The sequence below is a fragment of the Musca autumnalis genome, unplaced genomic scaffold (genome assembly GCF_047663935.1).
Source record: "Musca autumnalis isolate F117 unplaced genomic scaffold, ASM4766393v1 scaffold_2, whole genome shotgun sequence".
In the NCBI taxonomy this organism is placed as follows: Eukaryota; Metazoa; Arthropoda; class Insecta; order Diptera; family Muscidae; genus Musca; species Musca autumnalis.
The window spans coordinates 109988651-110005623 of record NW_027411755.1 but is presented as its reverse complement, the minus strand read 5'-3'; the positions used below and the strand labels follow the sequence as shown (position 1 = coordinate 110005623).

At 33.4% G+C, this 16973-nt stretch overlaps 1 protein-coding gene across 3 annotated transcripts in view; it reads left to right on the top strand.

Moving 5' to 3' along the window:
* LOC141394454 (facilitated trehalose transporter Tret1) overlaps positions 1–16973 on the top strand; it is a 39445-nt gene that overhangs the window by 21189 nt on the left and 1283 nt on the right. For 2 of the 3 annotated variants that reach the window (XM_073968819.1, XM_073968820.1), the window contains exons 2-5: positions 11444–11688; positions 11768–12000; positions 12063–12743; positions 12810–13013. In XM_073968819.1, the coding sequence (XP_073824920.1) occupies positions 11631–11688; positions 11768–12000; positions 12063–12743; positions 12810–13013 (1176 nt within the window). In that variant the 5' untranslated portion in view covers positions 11444–11630. The remainder of the gene's footprint in view (positions 1–11443; positions 11689–11767; positions 12001–12062; positions 12744–12809; positions 13014–16973) is intronic. The other variant, XM_073968818.1, reaches the window with a different exon arrangement.

Here is a 16973-nt window from a genome sequence, read left to right as displayed (position 1 = left end):
TTCAGTATATAGAGACATAAATTGGCAATTTTTGTTCTTTGTGGTCAAAAAGCTTCTTTGGAAAAATTGATGACATAGTTTTAGTTTAATGCACTTAAAATACATAATTTTATAATATCGATCTACATTGTACGCATACAACCACGTAATGCAGAATTGTTCAGTCCTCGGCGAAAAGTAATGCTTTATTGTTATACCCATCCACGATGAATAATAAGCAAAATGAAGAACACCCAATGATTAGTTCAAAATGACATCACTCACAAAAACCACACAATAGCGTGGTAGTGGTAAAATAAGTCAAAAACCTTGGAATTATCTTTAACATGACAAAACCACTCACATATTTCTGCTAGGAAATCATTGGGAATGCTAAAAAAATACAGTTCATTCATTCCTGCTGCAGAAAAACAAGTTTGATAATACAGTCGAAAAGTCATAACCCTTTTGTGTACACAATTAATTAACTTATACCTGCGCGTTACTCGATAATTTGTACTAATTATTACAAATGCTTCGAATTTTGACAGTTGTTTAATGGAGAAGTTGCTGTAAAAATTGTTTCAGCAAGGATATAAAGGTAGAAACACAATTAGATATGCCGCTTTTTTTACGCTCAGTTTCATGTAAAAGATTAAAGGCCAAGTACTACCTAATTCAAATGCTGCCTAATTCATTTGAATTAGGTAGTACTTGGCCTCTAGTCTTTTACATGAAACTGAGCGTGAAAAAGCGGCGTATTTCATTGTTCTACCTTAACACCTTTTATAACACATTAGTCTTGTTGTATAGGATATAAATAAATATATTAAAAAAAAAATATTCGCCGCAATATTGTCATTAAAGTTACCAAAGGCACTAGCTATACACCTAAAAGGCAAAGATTTCAAGGAATCTTATGCTTGGTTTACATTTACGAAATCCACTCGATTTCAACTGTCAATTCCATTGCTCAAACGTCAGATGAAATCAAATCGATTTCAGTTGAGTTTTCATTTGACGTATACGCAAAGGAATTGACAGTTTAAATCGAGTGGATTTCGTAAATGTAAACATAGTTTTAATTTCCAAATAAATGAAATTTCACATCTGTCCCGTGTTTTGCTTACATCCTGATGTAAACTTTAAAAACGTCATATTTCTAGCTCTACTTTCACAATCTGATTGACTTTTTCTGCAATTTGGAAAAATTGAGTCTTGTTGCATGGTAAATTGGTAAAAAGTAAGGAAAGAAATAAATACGGCAAATGCCAATAAAAATGTCCGGATTGTCGTGTAGAAAAATCTCACTATTTTTTACACGTAGATCACTTTTACTACTTTATTTCATTTAAAAGTTCGGTATTAGCAATTACAATTTAAAAAAGTATTATTATATAACTACCACGATTGATTTAATCATAGAAAATAATTTATTTTCTTTACTATTCGTTAATCCGGACAATTTGATAATTCGGATGATGCGAATCTATGCAGATCATCAAAAGGAACTGTGGGTGGGTCTATTTCGTTTCCTTTTGCATGTTGCAAACTCATTCGCTAAGATATAATACCCTTAGGGTATTAAATATATTTATCAGTGCAATCATGAATAAAAATTCCGTGCGGAATTTGTTTCCTTTCCCCAATTTCACAATTTTTTATTTCCATATTTATGTCGATTCGACTAGAATACGCCATAATGAAGCGAATCTAGTAGTTTTCAACTTTTAACAAATATTGATTTTAAAAGAATTTAATATTTTACAAATTATTTTCTGTGCGGAAAATTCAGAGGGAAATACTCATGATTGCCCTGTATATGTTTTTAGTAAAATATGAAAGATTTTATGTGATATTCAATATTTTCTTAGTTTTAATTTCTAGCTCATTTGTTGTTCTGACAGACAATTTTGGCCGAGCAGAAACTATCAACATATTTGGATAAGTTCGTTTTGACATTTCTGATTGAGTTTTTGAATAAATTTATATTAGAAACCAACTTATGTTGTAATAACAAGGCTGGGTAATATGAAATTTTCTGAGTCTTTTAGTCCAGATTTATTGCATAATAATCTGCTAAGAAATCGGCGTTTAACGGCAATAAACTTAATTTAGAACACTTTTTGATGACTTTCCAAATTTAATTTGACGACTTCCGTCAAAAAAATTACTTGCATATTTTGTGCGTATGCAAAATATGCAAAAAAAAAAAAATAAAAAATATGAGCCTGTCATTGCATTCAGTTTTCCTCAAAACGAATTTTGGTCCAATCAGAATTTTCGTATCTTTATAATAACAAAAATGGAAATATGCAAAATCCGATGTCTAATGATAACTTTTAAGAATTTTGCTAAAAGATATACATAGTCTTACAAAAGTTTACATACGCCCCATAAATCTCGGGTTTTAGGATAACACTGTGCAACATTTTCAAGGTAATTTTGTGCAAACAACTTCTCATGCGGTTTTTATGAAAGTACAGACTCAATAGATAAAAACCGTCTTTGGGTTTTGTTTTGTTAGATCGGGTCCGTATTTTATGGCCCTATCTAAACATGGTTAAATATTGACTTTTTAAAGCAAATCGGGATTATATCATTGAAACCAATGCAAATTTTTCCATGACATCCGCAGCAAACTTGTAGATAAGAACAAGAAGGAAGTATTTGGAAAAATAATGAACATGAATAACCGCATTTATTGCCTCAAATTTTATAATATATCTAAAAATTCTGTAATTTGAGTATATTCTGCAGCGTATCTCCAAAACGGTTACATTTTTCTTAATGCTATCGTGGCGAAAAATATTCGCAGAAATGTAATACACAACTCAGAACATATCATTGTTGTAAAGTGTCGCTATCGCATTGTTTCTAGCATATTTTTCAACGACTATTTGATAAATATATCAATAATACATTAAAATTTCAAATATGAGAATAAACAGCCTTTGTGAACGTTGTTTGAAATATGTTTAGTAGAAAGTATGATATGAAATACCGCCTAAACAACATGAAATAAGTATTTTACAGTTTCAGAATGTTCTAATGAATTGCTGAGCACATTATTTGGCAAATATTTTGCGAAAGGTTACTTGGTTCAACTCCAAATAGTTTGACTGTAACAGACCATAATTCCAGAAATTATGTAAACTTTCATATATTTTATCAATTTTGATGCGCTAGGTGCGTGTTTTCCTAGTTCGTCTATTTGAAATTTAAGTTCTACTACTTTGGGACTACGATATTACGACCGCAAAGCAACATTCTTATTAGTTTCGGAGATAAAGCCCGGTTCAATGGAAAAAAGTGTCGTTTTAGCCCTCTACAGATGAGGCCATAAAATCCAAACCCGATCTAAAAACACGACACCCAACTAGGGGTTTTGTAGTCTCAATATGTGCTTTCAGAAATTGCCCACTAGAAGTTGTTTTCATTTTCAGTGTTGCACAGTGCTATTTTATTAATATATTAATTATTTTTTATTTATTTTGGTTAAAATTGAAGAACTTTTTCATTGCTTTGGAGTTAGTTTTTCTTTCATGCATTGGCGCCAATATTTTTGTTTTGATTATCAGCTGTTATCTTGCTAAAGTTTACTAAATGCTGTCTTTTAACTTTTTTCTCTATTTTCGTATCAAAGAGTAAAATCTTTCTTACTCTCTGAAAAGAAGTTACTGAATAATTATTACTGAAAAAGTAAAAAGACACAAGTAATATCTACTACCATTGCAATCAATTCATAGCTTAGTTTTCTTCAATCTACACCTAGCAATTCGCAAATTACTTTGATTTCGAGTATAAACATTGTTTTGATTTTGTGATATATTTATTGTTTGATGGCCGATTTGTTTAATATTCTTGAAACGATATAAAAGGGCTTGATAAATATGTTGTCCATATATTAGATCTGTTCGATAATCCAAAAGTTTGTACAAATTTGTACAAACTATTACAAAATAGGTGTGTTCGTTTACTCAACAATTTTTACAAATTTGTACAAGTCCAGTAACTTCTTGCAATCGACTAAGGTTATTTGCATTGTACTGTAGAGTAAACGAACAACATCCAGTAACAATTCGTACAAATTTAATGTTGTTCGATAACAAACTTGTTCAATAAAAGATAAATGAGAAGTAGTTACAAGTACTTGCAAAAACTTGCAAATACTTTTACTTGCGAAGTTATCGAATATACCTATTGGTAACACTTCCGTTGCAAAGTCTTTAAATAATAGGTCTGTCTGGTTACCCTAAAATTTGTAACAATTTGTACCAGAGACATTTTGACAGTTCTTTTACTGAGAGTTAGCAAATTCTTGCTGGACAAATTTCTTCTAGCAAGAACTTGTAACTCTTCTTCTTCTTCCTGAAAACAGTCAATCATCTGTTTTTAATTTTTCGTTGATTTATTTTTGTGAAAATTAAAAACAATTTTATTGCGGAAATAGCAAGTCTAATTGTATTATTTTTTGTAGAACAAAGTGGAAAAAATCTATTTTTGGGTCATTTTCTTTTTTATTTTTAATAAAACACAACATTTTGCTTCCTTTGGTTCCTTCATTAGCGGACAAATTGTTCAGTTTTGGCAAGTCAGCTGATTGCTTGCTGGTTTTTGCTGGGAAGGTGTCTGTTTACTTTTTACAATAAAAACTCCTTACTCTCTGAGAAAGTTCTTGCTGGAAATGTAACCAGACAGACTTAATGATATTGTTGGATGTCGAAGTGGCATAGTTTTTAATACCCTAGACAGAGGGCAGCGTTAATGTGCATTAACTGCCTTAATTCAAATTAATTCGTGCATTATTCACATTTTTAATGCACAAAATGAAACTGAATTTAAAGGGCATTTAGATATTTCAATATGGCAATACCGTAAAAGAGAGCCCATATTCATATGAGGGAGAAAGCATATTCATGCTCTGAGACACAATTTGCATTGCAAACAACAACAAAACAGTTGTTTACCAGCAATCAGCTGTTTCGTAAATGCAGAAACTGTCGTCTGTCAGGGCAAAATTAAATACAGTTCTTAATGCAAATTAACGCTGTCGTCTGTCTAGGGCAATGGTGCACAAGAAGAGAATGCTGTTTTGGTTTTTTGTATGGGAAAGAGAGTTGTAGTTAACTTTTTCGTAAAGACGCATGGCTGGTCTAGGGTATAAGGCTCTATTCTGCAAACATTGTGGAGATTTTAAAGCGTTGCTGCGCTTGTTGTATGCATATGCGATTGCCAAGTAACTCAAGTGGATTGAATAAGTGCTTCAAAAATTGAAAACTTGGTTTTCAAGTTTAACTTATTTTGGAATTTATATAAGATTCCAATAGCTGGAGATATTTTATGTTTAACGTTGTCTATATGAATATCCAAACAAAGATTACACTGAAGTGTAACACCTAAATATTTAGTTGACGATTGTTCATAAACTAAATCACCATCCACGTAAATGCTAAACGGATCGGATCTCGATATTTGAGGACGAAAACGAACCAATTTGGTTTTATTTGAATTAATTATTAAGTGCAGTACACATTGTCAGTTTTGAATGTCGATATTTCGCAATTATCGATAACTGTCAAACAAAACATTTTGTGGTTGCATGATGAATGACAAAAATGAACGGCCACACTAGCAAGCAACAACAAAGCTGCCATTCAAAAGTGACAATGTGTACCCAGCTTTAGTCTATTTTAGCGGGCAAATTCCACAATTAGAGCTGCATCGGGTTCCATGCGGGCCCTTTATTCCACATCAAACTTGTAGCGATAAAGCAAACGTATGTCGTCGGCAAACATTATTAATTCGCCATCAAGGTTTAAATTTGCTATATCATTCAAATAAATTGAGAATAGCAAGGGGCCTAATACACTTCCTGTGGTCCACCAAAATCAATTATTGCACATTTTCCCCTACTGAAAATAACAGACTCTTCCAAATTCAAGAAAATTTTAAAAGGTCGTGTATTTACGGACCTGAGCAGGAAATAATGGGCAAATATAATCGAACTTTGAGCTTGAAGAACTGTTCTTACAAAGTTTATATATTCCAGAAAGTAGTTTACTGGGATCTTAGGTACATGTTTGTAGTAGACTCTATTCTTAAGGATAAAACTCCCATTTGTTTTGCTATTATGACCTTTAAGAACCGTTTATATAGATTTCGTATTTGGTTTCTGAGATCTGAAGCACATTTTTGTAGTTGGTGTTTCGTTTCAATTTTGATCGGTTTGATATCTATAGACCACAACCCGAGAAACAATTTTAAATTAAATTTGCCGATTTTGACCTTGCGGATGATGTTTTATGGATTTTATGTATTCACAACTTTTGTTCTTTAAGACAAGGGCTACCTCTTTGCCTCCACTTTGCCTCTGCGAGTAAATCAAATTTATTAACGGTTTGGATGATTTGCTCCTGAAAAATCTAACCAAACTAAACACTTTAGGGGGAGCCGCATAGAAAAATCTGACATCAAGTTTTTCCCTTTGAATTAAAACCAGCCTAATGCAACAAATGTAAGCAAAGAAAATATTGAATTGTACATAAAATATTTGACAATTTAGCAAATCTTACATTTTTGCATAGTTAAAAAAATGGTATTACAATATACATTTAATCATATTTTTATACCCTACATCACACTGTGGTAAGGAGTCTCAAAAACAATCTTAATATAGAACACTTTTTGATTGGTTTTCCAACTTTATTTCTTCGTATCTTTATTATTAAAAAATATGCAAAATCCGATGTCTATATTTAATTTTCAGTAGTCCTTTGGGAAATTTGACGTTATATGTTTCCACAGCAAAAATAATAATGTTCTGAACAACGTAGTGCAATATAACAATTATTCTGCACCTATGTATTTCGATATTCAAAATATCGTTTGACATGATTCCAAGGCTATGATTTTTGCATATGAAACAAATTTATTATAAAGCGTTGACCTTTACAACCGGTATTTTCATTCATATTGGTAAACAACAAAATTTAATCACTTTCGAAGCATCGCGTGGAACGCTTATTCTTATCTTGCGAACAGTTGTCGTCTCACGTTCAGCTAAGACAAACAACTGATTTTTACTTTCAAGAACGTTGATTCGTTCATATAGCACAACAATTTTTATTAACAGTGGCAAACAAAACAAGTTATTTTTTATTATTTTGCGTGGAATATTTGGTAAAATTTGGTTAGTCCCGGTCCACACTAGAGTGATTTCATTGACAAAATTTTATGAAATTGAGCGTTCTTAGGTCGAGTTCCATACTAAAGTAATTTTTTGAAATTGCTGTAGTGGGGAACTCTAGCTAATAGTACGTTTATATATAACCGGATTTAACAAACCCATTTTCATTGTGCATACGTCAAATAAATCCTCACAAAGAAGTTTAACCCTGCAAAAGGCTATAATATAAACCCAGCATAAGGACGCCTAATTTCATGAAATTATTGCATAAAAATCGCATTAATGTGGGCCGGGACGATGGAGCTCGATCTAGTGACGCATAATTTCGTGCAATTTTTTCAATGAAATTACTCTAGTGTGGACCGGGACTAATAGGCCATTTAGATATGAGTCCATTAGACGGATTTAGCGGATTATCAGGATTTATTAGCTAAATCTGGCCATAATCTACCAGATTTCCCGTACAAAAATAAATCTTCGTATTGAGTGGATTTGTTTCAAATCCTGCAAATCGGCTCAAGCCGAATAAAAATATTAAGAAGATTTATTTTGACGTATATGCAATGGAATTGACATTTGAAACCCAGTGTGTTTATTAAATCCGGCTAAATGCAAATGCAATTCTATTGGGTTGTTTTGGGTGTATTGTGTTTCGAATATCTTTACTTTTTCTAAAAAAAATGGAATGTATCACACCCCTACAAATCAGCAGCGAGGTATTTCAATTTATGGCTTTCGCTCCTCAGGCTTTTAAAGTTCCATTAATAAATAAAAATATCGCATAGGTCTACTTTTCCAAATGGGGTTTCTAAGCGTTTGGAATAAAAACACAGTTTTGTTGAAAAATAAAAACCGCCTTCGCGTTCACATAAAAACAATGGTATGATATTTAATACAATTTTTCAAACCCAAGGCCCTGGGTTTGAAAATTATACCAACTTGTTCGCCCAATGCCTATGGCATTACATGTAGAAACATGCCATACATTTTAAGTGCGAATTTTCATAACCATTGTGATCTAATCCCAACAGTGACTCTTATAACAAATTTTAAAGCGCTGGATTTACCAGTTCATTCATATCAGTGCTTCAATGTGTAGTACAATTTAGTAATTCTTTTTGTATAGTACCCTTTAAAGCTTTGCGTACACTAATAGTATTTTTCTAACTTATAATTTCAGCTTTAATCCTACATCCAAGACCAAATTTAGTACTTCTCGTAGCCTTACAGGGGGTATTTCCAATACCACCTCCATAGCTCAGTCCACAGCGACCTTCATACGAAATTTAAAAATTTGTACCCGTTTAAAAATGGTACCAATGTAGTACTTTTCGTACACCATAAACTTCAAAAAATTCTCCTTATATCCACCCTATACACCAACCGTTATTCTCATTGCCAGTTCTATATGCCGACATCCTCCATATCTCAATCCTAATCTCAATTCCAAATTTTAGGATACCACCTCTATCCGTTCGCCCAAATACAAATTGTACCAGATTTAGTACTTTTTACACCCATGAGTACAAATTTTCAAAAATATTTCCATTCTCCACTCTAACAGTAACCTTAATTCAAAATTATAAGATTCCAGCTCTATCCGTTCGCCCAAATCCAAATTGTGCGAAATTAAGTACCATTTAGTACTTTTCGCCCACATGTGCACACCTTTCTAAAACCACCTCTTTATACTTTTTTATACTTTTTCTGTTCACAAAATTTAGTACATTTTAGTACTTTTCGTACACTCATGCTTCGAATATTCAAAAAACCTTTGCTATATCTATTCTACTCTATCATAATCATCATTCCATTCCTAGCTCTACCGGTTCACCAAATACAAATGGTACCATATTTAGTACCTTTTAGTACTTTTCGTACCGTACCAGTTCGAATTTTCAAAACCCCGGACCAAGAGTGACCCTCACCCAAAGTTTCAAGATTCTAGCTCCAGCCGTTTGATTACACTGCTCAACAAAATTAAAAAAGTTGGATGTTTCATCCCAATTTTTTTGTGTTTCTAACTGAAAACGGCGAGTTATTTTCAAATCTGGTAGCTCAAAATCGTTTTTTGGCGATTTTTACCTAGAATAAATATTTTTGTGGTGTTTTCGCAGGAATATACAGTGACTGTCACTGAAAATGATGCAACCTGAAATAAGAAAATGTATACGTTGATTACTTGGTAACGAATTGAGATTTTTTAACAATTCAAGAAACAATTTTGTAGACTGAAAAGTTGTCTTTACGATGGCATACAAAAGTATTCCATTTACAGTACCTTTATATTAAATTTTACCGGACAACAAAAAATGTGTATTTTTAAAATGAGCATAAAAAATTATGCACCACAATAATCGATTAATAATTTCCAAATTTTTCGCTTTGTATGCCATTTTAGTAATCAGAATCAGAGGAAACACAAAAAATTCGAATGAAACACAAGTCGTGTTGAGCAGTGTTATCATTTAGTCCAGGTATCGGCACTAAACAAACGCATTGTTTGCGGTCTCACGCATACGTCTCTCCCCTGCAAACATTAGCTATCTATTTCTTGTCCAATAAGTAACTTGAGTACGATTGAACAAACGAATGCGATAGTCGCATTCTTATCCAATAAGATCAAGCTCTCGGGAAGAACTGTTCCACCCATTAGATACTTTTTTGAGTGTCTCATTGGACACTGCAGAAAGTTATTAATACGATAATATGGATGGTGCAATGGTAAGCATGCTTGCTTTGCAATCTGAATGCCCGGGTTCGATTCCCAGGCCAGTTGACATCTTTTTTTAAATAACAAAATTTTTATAAGTAATAAAACATAAATATAAGCTAAAACATTGATAGAAATAATAATAATAAATAAAAAAGAACAAAAATTAATTTATATATTTCTTTTTATTTAATTAATTTTTTTATTTTTGTTCTGTTCCAGTACTGCAAGAATCTACTAAGTTTTACTACTTTTTTCGATAACATAAAGGAAAAAATGTTGTAGTAAAAGGTAGTAGCTTCTTGCAGGTTCTGGAGCGAGCGTAAGCATGCTCGCTTGCATTGCACCACCGTCGCATATAACCACTGATGGGCAGAAATGCTCTGCCTCACACACAAAAGTGTAAAAAATACATGAGTCTCTCGCAATTTGCCCATCAGTGCATATAACTATCTGTATACAAATGTCTTATTTGTTCAAATTACTACAATTCTAAAAATAAATGTAAGCTACCTCGTTTGTATCCAAATGAACGATGGAAATTAGATAGACATCATAATGATACAGAATTGTTAGTGTTGTTTGCCTATCAAATGGGATAACAATGTAATTGTTATTGTATATTAGACAAATGTCTCACTTTACATAAAATCAGACACCAAAAAGATCCTCATTTATAAAATTAGATTAAACTAAATTCAAATTGCCTGGAGGGTCCCCACAAACTGTGTGTGAGTTAATGCATTGCTAAAACTAAAAATCATTGAAACAAGTGACAGCAGAACCTTCTTCATTGGCTTCTGAACGAAGACTGAGTGGTGGTTGTTCTGTTGTTATGACTAAGAGGTGCATTGCATTCTCATCAAGGGCACGTGCGCCCCTTTTTGCCGGATGCTGATTTAGTCAGTGAGTCATCGTTACTAAATCTTTTATAAGTATAGATGACCATTACAAAATATCCCAGAATAAATGTGTTTAATTCAGGGGTGAGCACGTACTCTTAGTTTTTTGTGAACCATAAACAATTAAAAGTTTATGCAATTTTTTATTTATATTTTTTAATAATTTGCATTGTGGACGATTTTAGGAAACATTAATGTTTAAAAAATGTTGAAATAAGCAATGAAACATCAAGAAAAATTAAATATTAATTCTCCCTTAAATTTGCCTCTCACTCGATTTTGCTCAGCTCTGGTTTTATTTATTTTTGCCATATTAAGGCGAAGGCCATTTTAAGTGATATTTTTAATTATTTCTCTTTTGAGTTGAGCTATTATGACTAAGAGGTGCATTGCAAAATGTTGGAGTCTATTGTTTCACGGGTGGTTAGTCCGATCATCAGGCATATTAAATGTGTTTTTCCAAACATTGAAAGTATCATTTACATGTACATCATTTGTATGCATTCTAGAAGTGGATGCATTCTAGAAGTGCTAATAGAAAATTAAAAAAAAAAACGTTATATCCTTGTTTTCGTTTGCCTTAATTTTTGCTCCCTAGTGTAGACTTTCTGCATAATTTACTTACAGTCATTAAAAAATATTTAACATGTCGTAATACAGATAGTAAAGACAAGTATCTGGTATAACGAGATCTTATCTTTTTGGATGCTGAGTTTCATCACAATGGCCTGATGTGAGTACGTGAAACGATGGCCAAAAACAGTAGTAATACACACAATTTGGGCAGCATAAAAGAACTTAACACTCGTCGAGACATTTTCAGTAGGCATTTTTTCTACTTTGCGCGATGTGCCTACCGAGTAAAGTGAAGGGCCAGACGGTCCAGATGATAGCAGTTTTATTAGGTAAATTTAAAGCACGATAACGATGATTGGTAAAACGGCATTATTCCCAATAAGTTTGTGTTTTTTATTTCAATTTAAGGTAATATACTGAACTTCAACTTCGGTCTAACCTTCGGCGTGACATCTTCACATACTAAACTCTATGAATCGGCAGAAAGTTCTCCATTAATTCACGTCGCCAATTCTCAAGAAATAAGATGGATGACGAGTGTACTTTTCACTTCTGCTGCAATTTCTTCACTGATATTTGGACCGGTTTCATATAAAATAGGACCAAAATCTGTCCTGCTTCTTTGTGGTTTATTGCAAATGGTGAGATATTGTTACCTTATCCCTTGCTCGTACTGCTCGTACTATTGTAAACATTTTTTTAGGGGAGTTGGTTCTGTGTTCATTTCGCTTTTGATATTCTACACATTATTTCGTCTCGGATATTTGCCGGTATAGCAGGTGGTGCAGCTTTTACTGTTCTTCCACTTTACATATCGGAAATTTGTGAAACTTCAAGTGGAAAGGCATCACTAAACGTATCTATGGAAATATGTCGAGCCGGTGGTATTCTGATCGGCTTCATTCTTGGATCATATGTCAAATACGATTACGTTGCAGTTGTGGGAATTATAATATCATTTTTCTTCTCGATGGTATTTCCATTTGTTCAGGAAAGTCCATATTATTTTCTACGCAAAGGTAACATGGCTGCAATGGAAAAGTCGTTACGTTGGTTCCGTGGCATTCGCAGTATCGATGACCGAAACAATCCCGAATTTGACCTGGAATTGGAGAACATAAAGAAGAGTCTTCACGAAAAAGCACAATCTATGGAAACTGGTCCAACGACATCTCAATTGGCAAAAGTTGTATTTGGTGATTTAGTTCTAGCTATCGGTTCTCAGCTTGCTGGTATTTACACAATTTTGTGCTATGGCCCACTTCTCTGGAACTTTACTACAACATTAAGATTGACGAGCGAGAAATTACTTCTAGTAATTGCCGCTGTTTATCTATTTGGAACACTCGTAGCCCAAGCCTTTTGCAGATGCGCCAATAGAAGAGTAAGAAATCCAACAGCAACAACAATAGTAATAGGATTATTAAATGTATGTCTCTCTCTCTTACAGATGCTGTTAGTTGCCACATCCTTAATTTCTGCTTTATGTCTTTTATTGGGTGCTGCATATTTGCTGTATGGAGAAAGATGGGATATTGATGATGACATCGAAGCCTGGATAATGCCGATTATAATGATTGTACATACACTCTTTGCCAGTATAGGTTTTGTAACCTATTCGACTACAGTATTCATGGAAAATATTCCCAAGAAGGTAAGTTTAAACAAGTAAAAAAGGGGCGTTTTTTCCCTTCAACAATAAAGTATTCAGAACTAAAATTTAAAATTTGAATTAAGATATACATACATATGTATGTGTATACGCTACGTCCTATGTCTACAATTTTAGGTGGAGATGTTTTTTGACCACTGTGAATACCAACTACCAAGTTATAGCTAATTAATTTGTATATAACAACTTCAAAATAACACCGTTATAAGGGAGCTATACCAAAATGTAGAACTACACCATTTTCATGTGTTATTCGAATAATTTCAGTCGTAATTTGATTATTTCATTTGAAATTCGAAACATTTCTCTTGTAATTGGAGAATTCCAATTGAAATTCGAATTATTTCATTTGTAATTTTAGAATTCCATTTGAAATTCGAATTATTTCATTTATAATTTGAATTTTTTCATTTGTAATTCAAATTATTTCAATTGTAATTCCAATTTTTCCACTTGTAATTTGAATTTTTATGTTTGTAATTCGACTTTTTCCATTTGTAATTTGATTTGTTCTATTTTTAATTCGAAGCTTTTCATTTGTAATTTAAAATTAAAAAATTTAAATTACAAATGCAAAATTTCGAATTACAATTATAAAAATTCAAATTACAAGTGGAAATGTTCGAATTACAATTGAAATAACTTGAATTACAAATGAAAAATTCAAATTATAAATGAAATGCATTTCAAAAGGAATTCTAAAATTACAAATGAAAAAGAATGAAATTCAATTGGAATTCCCAAATTACAAGTGAAATGAAAAACAAATGTAATTATAATAAAAATAATTCGAATTTAAAAGGAAATTCTGAAATTACAAATGAATTACACTCAAATTAGAACTGAAATTATTTGAATTACATGTGAAAATGGTGTATATAGTTTTTTTGTGAACATGTTTTCTAACATGTGGAAACACAAAATCCCGAATTACAACCAATTCGGTAGGCAAATGTGGCCAAGACTCTAAAAATGTTGTGGGAAAAATCACGCATTATCGACCATAAAATATTATTTACATACGTAGAAACTGTGTCGCGCTCATGGTGAATAATGTGTGGTTAAAAAAAATATTACAAATATTGTATCCATATGTATTTATAAAAAAAAAATATTTGTATTGTATTGGTCGCTAACATTCGGAAAACGAATTAGCAAATAAAGAAGAAGAAGAAAAACGTGTTGAAGCCAACAAGTTTTTATCATCTTTCCTGATTTATGGAAAAACGCAATGTACATAACTGTGCTTAAAGATATAATTGAAGAATACCCCCTTGACAACATATGTAGTTCTAATGTATAATTTTTCGCTGTGATCGCTTCGTTCAGGATGTTGGCATAATGACGCCGGAATGTCGACTTTGTTTTTGAATTTTTATAAAAATCCCGATGTCAAGGATGCTGACATATAATGAAGCCGGAATTTCGGGTTTTTTTTAATTTTTATAAAAATCTTGACGTGCAATCACATAATAAGCAAAAATTACACTGTAATACAAAAGTTGACACATTTTTTTTGCAGGGGTTCTGATGCATAAATTCGGTATTGTGGGAGTCCATGGAAGACGAAAATACCTTTGATTTCTTAGGGTCACTTCGTTTTTTGATTTTATAACGGCAAATGTAGTGAAAAACGGGGTTTCTTGGATTTTCAACTTAAAACGGACATAACTTCTGTTTTACACAACTGACTTTTACATCTTATTTTATATTTAAAAGGTGAAAATCACAAATTTCGAACAAGCCATCATTTTTAAAAATCGGGTAAGAAATAGTTAAGTTATAAGGATTTAATTGTGACAAAAACGCATTAAAAAACAGGAAAATGCTTTTCCTCGTGCTCTAGGATAGGTAGAAGACACCAAACTGCGCAATTATTTACTTTTATTCTAAAACAAATTTAGTAAGCTTTACAAAATGGGGAAAATAAATGAAATCAGTTGAAAAATGCGTGAGTTATGCCAGCTTTAGTGTTTTAACCTTTTGGTTTTTCCTTTACAAAATATTGGTACCTTGTGCGTAATTATTAAGTAGACAAATTCATATAACAATCATAAGCACTAATACCCTAGACAGACGGCAGAGTTAATTTGCATTAAAAATGTCCTAATTTGAATTAATTTTTCACCCTGACAGACGATAGTATCTGCATTTATGAAACAGCTGTTTGTGTTGTTTCTTTGTACCCAGCAGACCATTTCATAAAGCTTTACAAAAGTTCGCCAAAATATGCGAAACAAATACACTTTCTACCTTTGATCTTTTCACCACGATGAAGCAAAAAAAATTTAATTTATTCGCGAAATGTTTGAGTCTTTTTAATATTATAAAAATATTGCAAAACTTTAAAAAACATTTGAGGAAGATATAATTTTCGATAGAATTGGTATGTTGGGTAATGGCATTTTTTGTGAAAATAAAAATTTGAAAAAGAGATTTGTTAAAAGGCGTGAAAAACGATTAGTTGCTATTCTACTCGCGAAAGACCACTACTTATTTTGAAGAAACGCGAAAATTGCTGATTTGCTTTCCCTTTTTATTTGCTTAAACATGGAAATTTGACAAAAGACAATTGATTTTCAACAGCATTGCCATATTGAAATTGCTTAATTCATTTTAAATTTCCTTTGATTTTGTGCATTAAGAAAGGGGATAATGTTCAAATTAATTTGAATTAAGGCTGTTAATGCAAATTAAGACTGCCGTCTGTCTAGGCTATAAGGCTGTTAATGCAAATTAAGACTGCCGTCTGTCTAGGGTATAAGGTACCAACTTTTATAAAGGAAAAATCCAAAAGTTTAAAACACAAAAAATGCTATAACGCACGTATTTTTCAACCGATTTCATTGTTTTTTCACATTTTGTAAAGCTTACTAAAAGTAAATAATTGCGCAGTTTGGTGTCTTCTACGCAGCCTTTCAAAGTGCCAGCACCGCCCTTTACATCAGAAGAGTGAGGTCTAGTAGGTGATGATGGCTTTACAGTGGTCTGTTGCCCAGTCCTCTGCACAGTCGCCCCTACTAGATCTGCACCTTTCTTTACCCCGGCAGGTTCGATGGCAGCCACCGACGAGACAGTCGACATAGGCTTGTGGTTGCAACCTTCCCTGCGCCGACTTCGAAACGGAAGGGATCACACCAGTGTTTCCCTTGCGTTCCGTCGTCTTCGGGGCCAGTAGAGCCAACCTGCTCGATCCTACCGCGGTCGTCAAAGACGTCCGCAAAGGACTCGAGCAGTTTGACAGCACCGGATTTGCATTTTTCCCTGTAGAGGTTGCCCTTGTCTCAGCCTCAACAGGGGTCGGAATTTTGTCAATTGGCAAGAAGATCTTTTCAATGTGAGGGTATTTCCGTTCGAAACGCCTCACAAATCGGATCTTCAGACCAATTTCTCTAAATTCCGACTGGGTCACCTCGGAGGGGTCTTTGCCAATAAACCTCTGACAGTAGAAAATAGCTCTATGGTAATTGTATCTATCCTTCTTCTGCCAAGATCTATTAGCTTTGATTAAGGGAGACCTGGGGGAGGCCGTCGTCGTATCCTCCTACATAGCATCCTGCCTGTTTAGGGGAGGCTTGTCGGAACCGACCGACACTTCAGCCCCCTGGAGCTCTCCAGGGCACAAGAGAGAGTAGCGATGGATGATTGAGATGGGATAATTGTAATATCCATCTCATCATCCGCCCAACTCTCCCAGTCCAATGGAGGGGGGCTCTCCTGACTTAGTCGGAGACTCTCGTTATCCCTCAGGAGCTCGAGCTATTCCCTGCTCTGCTTATTAATGGCGTCGCTAACACTGTCCAGTGTCGTTCTCTTGACGGTTTTTTTTGTTTGTTTAATTGATTATCCATAAGAATATGAGTTTATGGGGGAACTGAGGACAGCCATGGCATAGCCCTCCACTACCATGACTAGGGCGCTAACTACTCGCTGAGGTTCCCA